We start from the raw sequence: 16,363 nt of genomic DNA on the forward strand, positions 1-16,363 counted from the left end.
TGTTTCATAATAATCACAGTAAATATAGTAAACACTTCCAAGATGGCCACCAAGTGAACTGACTGTAGCCATGTTTGATTTGTGAGCCTGTGGTGAAGGGGAAGATTTTCAATGAATTATACGGTCTGTTCCTCACACAAATCATAAGGCTTCAGAATAAGACTTATATAGTGATATAAGTCATATGGATTACTTTAATGGTGTTTTTGGGAGTATGGCATTATAAATCAACATCCATTTTCACTGTATGATCCTTGTCTATGTTTCGGTGATGAAAATAAAGAACGAAATACTATGACGGTGAACAAATTATGATTTTCATTTCCGAAAGAACTATCCCTTTAAAACTACGGATCTTTCCAGCTTTGCTCAGAGGGGCCATCTCAAAAACTTACAGCGCTGACATCATCTCGGTCTGTCTCCCTCCGCCTTGATCGTTGTGTTTCTCTCTCTCTCTTTCTTTCTCACTCTCCCACTGCCTGTCTCATCATGATATTCCCGTCTTTGTGTTGTATTGTCTCAGCCTTTCCTTTGAAGCATCGTTTACTAGTGTACGCTCTCGCGGTTTTTACACTCAGCCGTTTCTCAAAGGAGACAAGCTTTTGTGTCTTTTGTTACATTCTCCGTCTCCCCTGTTCTGAGCCCCACTTTTATTCCACTATCACCTTTCCGTCTTTTATTTTCACGATACTCTATCACCTGTACGAATGCCACAGTTAATGTGGCACCGCCCATGTGCTGCAATGTTTTAATGTGCATATCTATGCTAGTCGAGCGCCGCAGTTACGTTATTACAATCTTTCCCATATGGCCGGAGAGGTGAGGGAGTGGGCTTCCCTCAAGTGAGATTTATTGGCCCCATATTGATGTCCTTAGGCGTTGCCGATTGATTTGACACGGCCGACATTGTTTTGCGAGCCTGGGGGGAGGTGTTTTGTAAGAGCATGAGGCCGAATGAAACTCTATTCCGCCCCTTTGCAAAACCCTTCCCTTTTGCTCCCGAGCTGGAGGCCTTGGGGTTGTCAGGGGCAACCAGCATGGCGCTAGGTAACCTGGCCTAATTCGTCCCATTTGGCTGAGCGTGGTTGCGCAGGGAGTATTGTTCCTGAGTCAACAAAAACTAGCAAGGCACGAACGTGACCCCACAGCCAGAGGAATCTTTGGCGTCCACTACAAATCAAAAGCGTATGCTTGTTCAGGATGGATGTTTGATAGTTTTATCTGCGTGTTACATCTGCACATAGTTATGTAATTTGAGAATTTTGAAATACATCTCTTGCTTATTTTTCTTCTACACAGTTGGCGATAATCCTGAGGCGCACACACACCTCCCGGCACTCGCACACATATCAAAGTACTAAGTCCGCCCTTGTCCGCAATACTGTATCCCACTGTCTCCCCAGCTGTCACCATTCACACACACAGAAGCTGACACACTTGTGCCAAAAGACACAAAATGCATTTGTTCTTTCTTCTGACAGACGTTTAAATATGCGTGGAAGTCCACTAAACCAAAAGCATGTGTAACTTTATTCTTGACATTTGCTTTTCTGCACTCACAAAGACAAATCGGCAATGCGTTCACGCACACACACTCCTCCACTGCGGGTTTGGTTATCTGGGTCAGTGCCTGTACAAATCTCATTACACTCCAGTCTGCCATCCTAATGTATTATGGGTAATGTAGTTCTGACCTAGTATTAGAAATAACACATCAGGCACACGCATTACTTTTTAAGTTCTTTCTGCATGAGATTAGATTTGCTTTTAGCATTTGTAGTTGGTACACCCTCCCTTTGCCTTTAAAAAGGTATCGAGTGTCTCTCAGAGGAGCGTCGATAAATGAAAGCCGATCCACCATTGCTCATTTTGCACTATATGTGTGTGCGCGAGTGTATTTGAAACCTCTGTAGGCTCGCTGGAGTCCTGTTTCACACGGTCTGCCTGTATCGTTTATACACCTGAGGACAGGTTCTTCACTTCCTCACACACCCTGTTCACTCTGTATCTCTATTTTTATGTGTCCACAATAAGGATGTTTTATCCTGAACTGCAGGATCTAATGGGCATCTGTTCTGAACAGGAGGTTATGGATTTCTACTAGCCAAAAGAAGAAAAAAAATCAATATCTGCAATTCTGCACCCTGACCACATCCGAGTGCGATTGGGGGAGTGCATAATAGACAATGTAGTTCGTTAACAATTTCGTTTGCATCGTATTTGAGTCTCATCTGAGGGCTATGCAGATTTTCTCATACGAAACTATCGTTCCCTCAGGGTTTACCGTGATTCTCCACAACAATGTTTTCTGGTTTTGTTTTACAGCTTGTCTTTTTAGCTTTTGTCTGTGTGAACGTACCTTTATTGACACGGTCTATCCTCGGCTGCTGTGTGTCAGATGAAGAGATCAAAGAGGAAGAACCTCTTAAACAAATAACGCCAGGATGCCAGCACACATGTTACGCACACACACAAAAAATGTAATCGGGGCTTGAGCTCAAATCACTATTATTTTCCCGGGAACTCAAGATTTGAGGAAGTCTAATCCTGCTTTTGTCTTCGTTTGTTTGCAATTTGCTTTTTCAATCTGTGCTTTCTAAATACAGATTAAAAGAAGTCGTGAAAACATGCCGTCACGCAGGTACATACAAATACACTGGCATGTGTTTTAGAAGAGGCAGATTATAAAATCTGTTTGTAGATTAAAATGACTGTTTTTAGCAAGGTGTATAACCACAGGCAGTCAAATCTGTTAACACACACACTGCTATTTCAAAATCTCAAAACGGAATTCGGTTTGTTGAGCAATCTTGGTAAATTACAGTATCATCTGCGTTCAGCGCTGTGAGAGAGAGTGCAGATGTTTGCAATTATTTGCTGTTTGTTATTTCCTGTCAGTCTCTGTGATACACAATGAAGAGCAATTACAGTGGTCAGCGTTGCTGACCCGAGGGAGTCTTCAATCACTCACACACACACATAATCTGGAGCCTGTGTAATCCCCCCCTCCCTCCATCTACCTCCAATTAATGAATCCTGTGGCTTACCATCCATTTTACATCAAACTCTGAACACTTGTGCTGAAGAGTGTGTGTGAGAGTGTGTGTTCACAGGTTCACAATGTCCCAGTAAATGTTACTCTTCAAATGCTTTATATACTATAGCCTGTATATTTTTCTCTGTTTTCCAGGATTCAAGGAATCAAATCATCTGAATAACGTGTTAGTGAATGAATCCATACTGGAAAGGTCATGGGAATTCATTGGTCAAAAAGGAAGGGGGAGGGGGAGGGGGAGGGGGTGGCTGTTTGTTGATCTTGCGCTTTAAGTCAACATGTCATTTTTTGCATTTACTTATTTCCTCCTTTGTTACTGTACAATAATGAAAGAACCTCTCCCTAAATTACTGCACTAGTTCTTTCTTTGTAATGTTGTCCATTCATAACACTGCACTGCTGTGTCCTGGTATAATGCAGTATAGGTAAGTGTTTTTCTGTTGTGTAGCTGTCAGACATGGTTCTCTCACTGCTCTTCTAATCTTTAAAGTAAATCAGGCTGTGTCCACCATAGACATTGAGAGGGACACATTGATATTCGGATCAATATGGTTTCAATGAACCGTTCTTTAACTTGTACATTCACTCTAGTTTGGATTCCGTTCTTGCTTCAGATCATACCACAGTAACCAGACCACATTTAAGAAATAACAGCAGCAGAGAGATGCTTTAAAGACAAATTTAAATCAAACTTACTTTATTAAAAATATCCATGGTCATAATGTGCATTGGTGCACAGTGTTGAGAAAAAATGTGCGCTTTCATCAAATTGTAGGCTTCTGAAACATAACCAAGGCCAGGTGCAAAAGAATATTAACTTAATATCATAACTCGCCATGTTTTCACTTTGCATGTTCCAATCAAATACTAATAGATACAATTATTTCCTACATTACTGCCTGCTGAATGCTCTGGTTCACCCTGAAAAACCCTTATTACCACAATTAAATACGTTGTGAATGGTGTTTTGTGATCTTTAAGTAGTACTGAAACCCTAATATTCCTCACACATTCATGCTGTCTTAAATGTGAGTACTTTATCTGTGTAAGTATGTGTAGGAGACATGAGAACGTAAAAGATGCAGTGGAAGAAGGTCGCTACTGTAATGTCTGTCCATTGACGCGGCAAATTTTGTGACCCAGTCAGCGTCCCCACAGGCAACGTTGTCACAAAAGCAATTTTCTGGGTTTTCAAACCCAAATAATAGTAATTGTCATGGACGTTTGGTCACACATTATAATAGGCTCCATGTTAGAGTGCAATTATACGAGTAAATATAAAAAGAAAGTCATGAACAACATGTAATATGGAATTATGCAGTTTGTAATGAATGCTAGTGCAATTAATTTGTTTAAATGTTTTCATGTGAATTAGCGCAGAAAAGATGGAGCCATTTGCTGTGACAGTCTGGTGTGTTTAAAACAATTTCTGGTTAATGGTATGACATTAAGGTATTGAAATGTGTCTAATGTTCTAGCAGGAATATTGAGTTTAACTGCTGGACTGCATTTATAAAGGCTCAAGACGTGCTTGACAATTAGTCAGAGGCTGTATACATTGGTTTATGTTTTGTAAAACAGCAGTTAGAAGTGTTTTTTTGTGTGTGTGTGTGTGAGGAGGACAGACAGGAGTGGAATGCGCTGCCCGCTTTAGGTGCTCAGGATCGGGCTGGCGTGGAGCCCCTGCCATATGCTGCATGTGTGTGTGTGCGCTTCAGTGTGTGTTTATGTGTGTGTGGCTCTGTGCACGGTCATAAATCCTAAGTCCTTGCAGACACCACCAATCTAGTGAGGTCAGAGGTTAAAATGGCACTGCACGCATGCGTACATACACAAACACACATGCAAAACTGCATGTCGCTTTAAAAAAATATGATTGAAAAAATAACCTAAAGGCCCTTAGTGCTATTATGATGCAGAATCAATAATTGAGTTTGTCTCTGACAGAGATTATCCAGTGAATGCCAGAAAAAAATGATTCCCCCCCCCCCCCTTATGCATTCAGTATTGCACATTTTATTTGTCTGTTTTGGAGGTGTCAGCTGTATCGCCATTAATGGTTAGAAGCTGACAAATTCTCTGCATGTGAAATGTGGTGGTGTATTGTTGTACTCTGCATTGTGGTATATATTTTATTAGCATTTAGCATCCAGCAGGTAATAGACAAAACATAAACACACCTTCTAGTGCAAAGCATTTGCAGAAACTCAAAATTTGCATGTAAATCCAAAATATTCAAATGAAGATGTCCGACTTGTTAGCAGGGAGTAACCAAATGACCGACCCATACAAAAATATTCTGTGGTGCTTCAAAATACCATGCCAATAACATGGTACATGCCCAGGGCACAACAATAATGATGCATCGTCATGATATTTTGCACCTTTTGAATATATAAATGTTTTTATGCTTTAAAAAGTTAATCATTCTTTATTTAATTCAATTCCTCCATGTGTGGCATCACAGGACGCCCAAAAAAAACATTCTATTACCAGGTTTATTATTTCATTTGCCAGTAGATCCAACAGTAGGGATTCATAGTTTAGATTTTACTTGAATATTTTTACTGGCTCCACTATTAAACAAAATACATTATATATTTAACACTATACTAGTAAAATGTTGTCATTAAAATATGTGTTTAGGATTAAAACAGTAGCAGCTATATTGTAGGCTATAAGTTTTATGTAACTCCATTAAATGTTAAGATTTTCTTAAAATAAAATAAAATTAAATTAGATGGTTTACTATGAATTAATGAAACTCATTAATAAATTCATAAACACTCTTGCTGGAAATTGATTTAGCTTACAATTTTCAACACATTTTTACAAAAGACGAAATCAACTCATTCTCACAATGATAACTGTAGTTTACATCAGTAAAATCCACAGAAAGCCTTCTGTTACACTGACATCACATTAGTGTGAGAAAAAGGTACGAGGCAGAAAATGAGTTTAATGTCGCTGTTCTCTCTACATGTATTTATCCGAGCGCACATGCATTTGCATGTGATCAAGTCATTTAACAGGTTGAGATTGAGCTTAATCAGCCGTGAGATTCACCATGTTCTTTTGATCTGAAGTTTAAATCTGAACAAATTAGGAAAGAGACGAGATGATATTTTTAGAGGGAATGTCATATTATCTTTCTATGTTTTATTTGCTTTGTTTGAGGAGAAACAGCATGAGGCGAGTAGATACGGTGTGTTGTTAGTTGTACTTTTGGATCAAAGGCTTAGATGATTCACATTAACAGAGGAACACATAAAAGCAGCTGTTACTCACCATTATAACATTTTGGCAACTAATCAATAGCCATTGGCTCATTATAGGAGCTACATATTGTTCTGGTTTCAAAAAGAGATAATGAATCCCTTTATGAGCTGAAAAGCTCTAACAGTTTAATGTGCACTTTGGTTTTCAAATTGATTTAGGTCCCATTGGTGCATTTTCTCAGTCTGCGTTTAGGTGTATATGTGAATGTGTCTGTCTTTTTGTGTATTTTTGGCCGTGGAAGTGTGTACGAGTTAAACCTAAGTTGCCATGCCCACCGAGGGATGTGGCTGAGCGATGTGGCCATTAGAGGAAGCTCACCCTTAGAAAAGTCATGGAAAAAGGGCAATTATAGGCAGGCGGTACAAAAGACAACTCAGCTCGGTGCGGAGTGGGGTCCTAAGTGCCACATCCATCTGAATTCTTTCACAGGAAGGCTCAGTATGTCTCGGAGACCATGAAACCCCAAACTACGACATTAAGACAGCTATTTTATGCTCTCTCATGGGGGTGGTGGGCTAAACAAAACTATTTTTCCATTACTTTCCTCATTTATGTCTTGCTTATACTAAAAGCTCACACCAGTTGTAGCCGGCTCGTATTAAAATGAGCTAAGAGTCCCATTGGGAGGGAATAGCGGGGACATTTTGATGGTAAAGATGTGTAGTTGGTGTTGAATGCTAAATGCTAATGGCTGAAAGAGATTGCTTACAGAGCACATCACACCTCTGCTGGCTCGCCAAATCAGCACTTCATCTTGAATGTGCGCGTGTGGCCGTGCCCTCGTTTGCAAAAGTATACAAGATAGTACATCTTAAAATTAAAATTATGTCTTTATTTACTCATCCTTATGTCATTTCAAAACTGTATTTGGATATTATTTTCCGTGGAGCGCAAAATAGACACTTGTTATGCAACTCTTGTCATACTACAGCAGTTCAGCTGTAAACTCAATAGAAATGACAGTAAGTAATAAAAGTAGACCAAGTGACATGTGTAATGTTCCAATCTTTCTGAAGTCAAATTATTTTTGTTATTCACTCAAAGTTGTGTTTTGGCCATGTCCACGAAGTTGGTGAGAGCTTTAGGGAAATGATTGAGTAATGACTTCAATTTCAGCCTATTCATCACATAAAGCTGTTGTATTCCTTAAAGTCACTCTGTGGTGAAAATCAAGCTTGTAATGTTGTTTATACAGTATGTGTATGTGGTGTTTTTAATGTGCTTTAAGACAAACCAGGTACAAATGCATAAGTCAGCTAGCCTGGCTACCATCAGACCTTGTCTCATTGAGACGTGGTCTGGGAACCACATGTTCATTTTCTCGCATTTGAGGCATGGTTTACGAATGCCCAGAGCCGTTTATTGGCCGCTACGAATGTCTATCAAATGCGCCTGTACGTAGCTCATAGCATATCGTTTCAATTATACCAGATGACATATGTAGAGCGACAGAAATTCTACGAGGAAGAAGACGAAATAAACCTAAGTTCTAAACTGCTTAGAACACTATCTAAGGCTGCATCGAAAGGTAACTTCGCGTCTGATGCCATGTTGGATCCATAGATATAAACAAACTGCTTCTGTGTGTCGCATAGATGTCATCATCGTCTTGCTGCTCCCTCCCCGTTCTGTGATTGGTTCCCTTTTTGAGGGGAAAATATGGTCCATGGTGTCCAGGCTGCCTAGCAGCGTGAATAAAATCGCGCTGCGCGCAAGGCAGCATGTGGAAACCCAGGCTATAAGTCAGCATCCTTGCTGAGTATTTTCCCTTTAAAACTGTAGTGAACCAAAGATAATCTAAAAATGGGGTTTGAAATCGATTGTGTTTCTGACGTCAAAATACCTTGTAACCAATCAAGTCAACGTGTGATTGTGTTTCTAGGCAGGGCAAATTTGCATATTCATAGAGCTGTGTATACTAAATGAGGCAAGGGTGTAGAGTTACATTCAAGCTATTCTAAGGCATGAAAAACTCAATTCAAGGAAAAAACTTTTAAATATGTCATTTTGGTGATCAAAGATTAGTTTTAAGGGATAAAATGATTGACTACAAGGGGATTTTTAAGATGAGCTAAAATATAGTCACAAGTCATTTTGCAGATTTTGGGGATTTTTTTATTGGGTTTTTTTTGTGTCCTTTTTGGAGATTGACAGCCTCTGATTACAGTGCACTGTGTTGGACAAAAATTGCATCACAGTTCTTCAAAGATTTCTACTTTTGTGCTTCAGAAGAAATAACAGCATGCAGGTTTGAAACGACATGATTGGTGAGTAAATAATGGCAGAATTGCTTTAAATTCTCAGTTCCCCTTCAATCTGCCTCTTAGAAATCATTCTGGTGATTTTGAAGAGACAAAGTGAAGGGTAACCGACGCTCGTCTTGCTTCTCAAACACGTCTGTGGTGTCTGATCACCTTCTCACACACATAGATGCAAATTCATAGACACGCATGCATGCGCATATCAAGCCTCTTAAATCTCCAGCTTGCATTTAGCACTTTGACAAATTATTTTCCATCTCATTGGTCAAGGTGACAGAAAATGGATTGTGTTTTTTAATTGCCTCTTATTTAGATTGTATCAGTTTATTACAGATAAATCAAAAACTTGTTTGTCCCCTGATTTTGTAGCTAAAGGATTGAATATTGTATGTCATACATCCTACATCATCAATACCGTACAAATAACACCAGACATAAATGTCAGACCCTTCAGTATGGACAAGGTTGATTAATGTAACTAGAGAACCTGGTTTGTAGAATAAAATCTAAGCTGTTCTATTTATCCTAATCATATTGCAGTTTGAAGACCCATACATGCACTCATTTGTTGAGGGCTTTGAGAAAATACACACAAGCTACCTCAGAGTTTGCTTAAAATAATTCAGTCATTTACCTCTGTCTTACATTAAATCACCCTGATAATTAAATCAATTTCCACTGTTTTGCTGTAACCGTGTTTACTCGCGAGACGTGATGAGTAATGCGGCTTTTACTCGCTGCATTAAGCCGAGTTTGCAGGGATGCGTAAAGAGACTGCAGACGGGAAGAAAGACTCAAATACACTGGTTTCTCTGTTTCATCCGTTAGAAGAGCAGCATTCGGTAATGGAAGGAGACAGCGCTGTAGACATATAGCGCTTCACCCTCCCCCCATCCTCATGAAAACTGCACAAGGAAATGCAGCTGCAGGCGAAACTGGTGCAGCCATCTAATAAAACGTACTCGGTGCACTTCGTCAAGCTAGACTGACACACACACACCACAAGCACCTACCTCGCACCTGCCGAGCAGCAGATCCTGTGCCACCAGGGCAATCGCGTCACATTAAACGCATTACTCCGTGATGGTTACCAGCGTGCCAGGGGCCATGAAGACGAGTGTTTTAATTTTGAAAAACGAAAATTAAACAACATGGGAGGCTCTTTACGCAAGTAATGCGCAAGGACGTCGGGACTACCAATATTAACAATCTGATAAACGTAATAATTGCTCGCCCCCTTCAGCAGGTCTTTATCTAATAATCAGGACTAAGGTTTCATTGGTTGCCATGTCTAATAATAGTGAGCGATTATTTTAGCCTACTGTAATACCCTGAGAGGTCCTCGCATAATAAATGATGATTAACAAGAGTGAAAGGTGTAATTTACCTACGGACGTGCGTAATTGCTATATGGCAAATCTGCTTTTTTCCTTGCACGTATGCATGAGAGCAAAGAATCGCAAAAAAACAAGGTAACACACACACACACACTGAGAGCGGATTGGTAGAAAGCCACCTGTGAGAGAGAAATTCATCTGTGATAAGGAAATGTAGCCTGTTCTCGCTGGTGTGTGTTTTTCTGTGAGAGAAAGGATGGAAATTTCCATGGAGATGGAAAATTGGCTTTTGCACCATTTTTATATTGACAGTGATAGTAGAGAAAGGACAGGAAGTGTTCGGGAAGTGACATGGGCTGAACTTTTCCTGCATGAGAATAATGTTTCATTGTGTTACTGCTAAGTTAAGGCGCAACTGTATAGTTACAGATTTGGATGTTGGTTTTGATCATGATGATGTCCATTTTGCTGACATACGAAAGAAATTATCTCTGCTACTGATGTAAATTATATTTATAAGTTGTCATATTTCAGCCTATATCATTTTTCTTGTTGAAAAGATCTGATTCATTAATTCGGGGAATCAGGCTACAATTGTCGTACTGTACGTTTTTGATCCACTAAAAAGATTTGGTTCATAAAAGTAATTTGTTTTAGAATTAGACTACATTGGTCAAGTTGTGTGTGTTTTTGTGTTTGACTAAATTTGTGAAAAGTTAATTGCTATTTGAGGGAACGTTTTGCTGTCAAATATTTGGAGAATTTAATTGAAAACTCCAATTTGAAAGTAAATGTGAAAAATGTACTGTGATATAATGAATAGCAGATAATATGCAAATATAATGATATGCAAATTGAGCATGCATATTCAACTGTCTGTGCATGTTTGCATCGAGGTGGCCAAAATTTTAGTATCATACCATCCCTAATGTGCTTACATGTGTTTTTATGAATTGTTCATGTCCTCACAGGACTAATGAACAGTAAAATGAATCCCTGTCAGTAATCGTGCGTCCAATAGAGCTATATACTGTGTCACGTTATCGTTCTGCGAGAAATCACATGCGCTGTCCACCTGGGCTGGATAATGAGATCTGGCGTTCTGCTTGAAAGATGAAAAATGTCAGACAAATGAGCCCAGTCAATACGAGGCTTCTTGCAAACAAATGCGTCCTGATAGGAGAGCAACCCGGCGTCTCCCTCAGTTCTGGGCGTGTAATTGTCTGTCTGTGTTCTCTAATTGCTGCATAATAAATAAAGCACATTCATTTGTTTATGTCTGTACTTCTAATGCGATTCCCTCCAGTGCTGTGCCGCAGATATCTCTCAACTCGGCTTTTTCTCAGTTTTCTCTCTTTTTCCCTCCCCTCATCCCTCTCTCTCTTTGTCTCCTCGTCCTCCTGTTCCTCCACTCCTCAGCACACCTGGGGGCCTGCAGGGGATGTCTCAGCATGAATAATGCAGAAGTGCTTCAGAAGTTGTACCTGCTCTCCTTTCCTACCATCTCTCTCTCTCTCTTTCTCTCTCTCTCTTCTCAGTTTCTTTCTCGATCTCTCTCGCTCGCTCTCTCTCTGTGTCAGTGCGCACTTTCCATCTCTCACTCTCCTTGTCCTCACTTTTAAAACCAAGTAAAACCATTATTCCCTTGTGGAGGAGCGGGAATGTGATTTCCTGTGTACTTGTTTTTTTGCAAAAAAAAAATAAAAAAATCCTGTTTGCAGTTTAAAAACAAAAACTGGCTTGCACTCAGTACACTCTCTCTCTCTCTCTCTCTCTCTCTCCCGCAGTGGATTTCGTGGACTGTGGCAGAGGTTCTGGCTTGCGCTTCGAGAGCGGAGACCCCGCGGATTTCCGGATAGAGGCCGACGGGACGGTTTTCGCAGCGCGAACACTGCAGCTCTCTGACGGGAAGGGGCGGAGCTTGGAGATTAAGGCCAAGGACGTGAAGTCTCAAGAGCATTGGCTGGTACACGTCAACTTCACCCAGCCCAAGCAGGTAGGAAGTAAGGCGCACTCGCACGTTAACACAGGGAACGGCAACTGCGTGACTGCAAAAATCACAGTAATTATAACTGTGTCAGATCGCTAACAGCGCATGGTGTTTCTAAACTAGCCTCATGCTGCAATTACACCATCAAAATGCCATTGTGCGAATGTGAGCTCACAAAAATGTCTCTCTTCATCCAAGGGCCTCTATGACAAAGCCAAAGCACTAATAAAACTATATTAGAAAATTAGCAGAGCACTAACACGTTGATAGTAGGGCTGTAATTAATGTTTAACGATGCTAAAGAGACATTAAGGCTGGAGGATACATTAGACAGTGTGGATCTGGACCCTCAGCTTGGAAACACTAACCATATGTCTCATAGCCCTGCCTTCTGCTCAGAGACAGGGCAAATTTACTCTTTATTACTGACTCACACATGGCCACACACTGCCGCCAAGGGGAAGGAGGACGAGAGGAGCCAGCAGGGGATGAGAGCGGATAAAGGCAGAGATGGTCGAATGGTTAAAACCAAATTAAATTAAAGCCTCACAAAATATGACAAACTGAAATGATAGTCTACGGAGAAGCTTCCTCAAGATAAGAGGGGTATCAAAATACTATTCATTTACACCTAAACCACACAATATGCAAATAAAATATCAAAAGCATCTTTGTAGATCAATAATTGAGTTCTAAAGTATTCAAGCATTTTCCAGGTTTCCTTAACATTGGAAATATGGTGATTTTAATGAGCTTTTGATTTGGCCATTAAGTTTTCTAAAGAACGTGTCATTAGACTAGTTTTGCTACTAGTCCCCCTCCTTATCTTGTGAGACGTTTTAATTACATCTCTGATTTAAAGTAAGTAGCAAAGACCGTGTTTGAATGGTACGGTTGATTCGTGTTTTAACCCCCTGAGGTCGACGGTATCGCCGGCGATACCAGCTCGCTTTTTTTCAGTTCAGTTCAAAAGAAATTAATTTTGCTCTGTGGACTTTGATATTACAAGCAAGTTTCATACATCAATCGATTCTGTTAAATGTGTATTATTTTTGTGTATACTCACAATAAAAACAAAGTGTTGTGCTTTTTGCCAAATAAAGAAAAATAAACGTGATGCGAGTTCTGCCTTCTATCTGTCAGTGTAGTCCATTCTGAAACGCGTCCGAAAATGAACAATAACTCAGCGAATACTCAGTCAAACAGGCAAACAGACATACAGGCATGAAGCTTGAATTCTCTTCTCTTAAATGAAGTAATTTATATAAAAAACAAATATTCTCATCTTGTGAAATCTGTATTAAAAGAGAGCGATTCCAGTCGACCTCATTACAACTAATTCAAATGTAATGTGACTCCGCCTACGGAGAGCGCGCGCTATTCAAACGCAAATGAATGAGGCAATCCGCGCAATCCTGTGAACGCCCCCATATCAGCTCGAGAAACACAAGTTTATTCAGATCATTACTTTAACACCGTCTCGTAGCGCTGTGAGGAATAACAATAATGAAAAAAGTACCTCAGAAGTGCGGGTATATCGAGGAGCGAGCTGAGGAATACTGTAAGTTTTTTTTCTTCTCACGTGAATCGGGTTTCTGTTTATGAATGAATGAACGGCAGAGATGCGCGCTGTTTATCACAGCTCGCAAAAAGACAGTTTAAATTTAAATTGCGTCTCTGTGTGAATGAATGATGATGTTTTAGCAAACTGTATTGCCGTACTGAGTTGAGTAAAAATCGACAGAAATATGTTGAAATAAAATGTAGGCTATTTGTATAAGCAACGTTTTAAACTGAAAATTAACATTTATATGCCCTAATATTTCATAAAAACAACGTTACAGTCAGGCGTTTCTGTTTGTGTATGAATGTTTCGGTTTTAGCAAACTGTATTGCTACACTCAGTAAATATGGACTAAAATATGTTGAAATAAAATGTATTTGTATAAGCAACGTATTAAACTGCAAATTAACATTTATATTTCTTATAATAAAAATGAAAGACCTATGTTACAGACATATGAAATACAACATTTCGTTGATTAGTTTTGGATAGATTATACATTTTTAATGTAAAATATCTGCCACCTCAAATAAGCTTTCAAATAAGTTTGCCAATATTTGCTTTTGTTAAATATAATATGTTTTGTCAAAAATAAAGTTATCAAATAATCAATCAAATCCTTAACTTTGAAATATGTATGATAAAATGTATACTTTAGTTTTTACAAAGAAAGATTACACTTGAATTGTTGTAATTGTAACCTTTTTAATAAAAAAATATATTTACAAGGTAGATGTAAACAAACTATTAAAAGGTAAATATAAGCCTTTTCTTTAAATAACTTTTATTGTGTTTTATTATTGACAAATTTGGGGAGAGGATAAATATTCCAAAACTGAAAATACAGTATGAGAATTAACTGCACAATTACTAGACATGTTTTCCTTGGATATTATAGGCCAAATTGCAAGCACAATATGTGGAAAAATAAAAAAGAATTGAGATGCTTCCAACTGTTGCTCTTGCATTCTTGTGGCTCAGTGACTCACCTGAATGAATGGCTAATTAAGTATGCAGGCCCCATTGTCTCCTCAGGTGTGAACCACTACATATACATGACCGTTGACGCCCACTCCGCATATGGCCTTTCCAAACCGAAAGTGCTTTGCAAAATTCAAATCAATGTATTGTGTTATGTGAATGATAAGGCAGGGTGATTTTCACATCATTTTGAAGAAAAAACACTAGGCAATGACATATTTTAGACAAAAGTCTTATTGGCACATATTTAGAATGTGTTTTATGGCCTTATTTCAGAAACTTTAGTTTTTAGTTTTTTCAATAACCATGCATAAACATTATTCTCTCAAAAATGCAGACATGTACATTCTTGTTGCTCACATTTCATGGTAGCCCTGTTTGTGCTAAATAGTGTGCAATTTTTTTTTTTGCCATTAATATGTTTATAAGCAACTGAAAAAAGCAAAAATGTCAGGGCATGTCAGAACATCTCAAGGACCCCAAAAACACCTTAGACCCCAGAGGCTTAATGAATTCGATTCAAAACTCAACATTATCATTAAAAATTTTGGGGTTAGTAAAATGTCTGTAATGTTTCTTATGCTGTCCAAGGATGCATTTATTTGATCAAAAATACAATATAAGCAGTGATATTGTGAAATAGTATTACAATTTAAAACAATTGTTTTCTATTTTAATGTTTTTTAAATGTAATTTATTTCTGTGTTTAAAGCTGGATTTTCAGCATCATTACTCGTCTTCAGTGTCACATGATCCTTCAGAAATCATTCTAATATGCTGATTTGATGCTCAAGAAACATTTCTTATTATCAATGTTGAAAGCAGTTGTGCTTTAATCCATCCTTGTTGAATAAAAGTATTAATTTCTTTAAAAAAAATATTACTGACCCCAAACTTTTAAATAGGTGATGTAGATACATAAAGCTGTTTATTACTATGCATTAATTTATTGGTGCATTTGAATGAACGATTCAACGATCCTGAAAAACATGGAAATATCAGGGAATTTAATATTCCAAAAAAATCTAAAGTGTGCTTTCCAGGGCTCTAAAAAATGGAAATGAATAAAATCTTAAAATCTTATTTATAGTTATGGTCAAGTTTTTCAGCTATATATGGCTCGATAAACTGCAAACTCAATAAAAATCCTATCAAGCATGGCCAATTCATGGATAAATCATAGAAATGAATTTTCCAGAAAGAATAGGAACACTTTATCCATCATGCTTGTGTTGATTTAGTTAAAGAAAACTGGAAAAACATGCCTTGCTTATTTTAAAGTAGATTTTTATTGTTTTTACTTTCATTAAATATAATCAAAAGCCCAGCCCTAGTTTATACAGCTAGAGATAGAAAGGCGATTAATGTGGAATGAGAGGGAAAATAGGAGATATGAAAAGTAAACGAGAACAAACTGAGGTGAAAGATGTTTTTCCATTAGTTCTGTCAATGTTTATGTTGTCGGTTTGTTCATTTGGAGAGATTGTGAGACTGTGAGTAGGTACAAGGGTAATGAGTTATCTCATCACCTGAGTCATTGCAGCGAGAGAGAAAAATGAGAGAATCTATCTCCCTCCTTCAACACCGAACTGCCGCCCGCCCCCATGTCACTGTCATTACCAGCAATATTTCACCACCAGGAGGAAGAGAGAGAAGATAGGTCAAGAGAAAGGGAGGCTTAGTTGATATCAACTAAGAGGGAATATGGAGTCGCTTTATAAGCTAGCACACTGTGAGATTTTGTACTTGCATAAAGAAATCAGTCGTTGTATTGTGTTGTTAGTTGGAAATTAACTCTTAACTGAACACTCAGGGGTTTTTGTTCTATATAATACTAAGAGCAGGGCAAATGTCTGGTCAAGCACATCTCTGGCTGCCTTCGGCTCTGAATAACAA

The 16,363-nt window shown here is 38.7% G+C and overlaps 1 protein-coding gene across 1 annotated transcript in view; it reads left to right on the forward strand.

Annotated features, from left to right (window-relative positions):
• cdh2 (cadherin 2, type 1, N-cadherin (neuronal)) overlaps positions 1-16,363 on the forward strand; it is a 42,457-nt gene that overhangs the window by 13,715 nt on the left and 12,379 nt on the right. Inside the window, exon 3 of the mRNA XM_081379051.1 lies at positions 11,720-11,928. Coding sequence (XP_081235177.1) covers positions 11,720-11,928 — 209 coding nt within the window. The remainder of the gene's footprint in view (positions 1-11,719; positions 11,929-16,363) is intronic.

The sequence above is a fragment of the Scardinius erythrophthalmus genome (assembly GCF_964197995.2).
Source record: "Scardinius erythrophthalmus genome assembly, chromosome: 11".
Taxonomy (NCBI): domain Eukaryota; kingdom Metazoa; phylum Chordata; class Actinopteri; order Cypriniformes; family Leuciscidae; genus Scardinius; species Scardinius erythrophthalmus.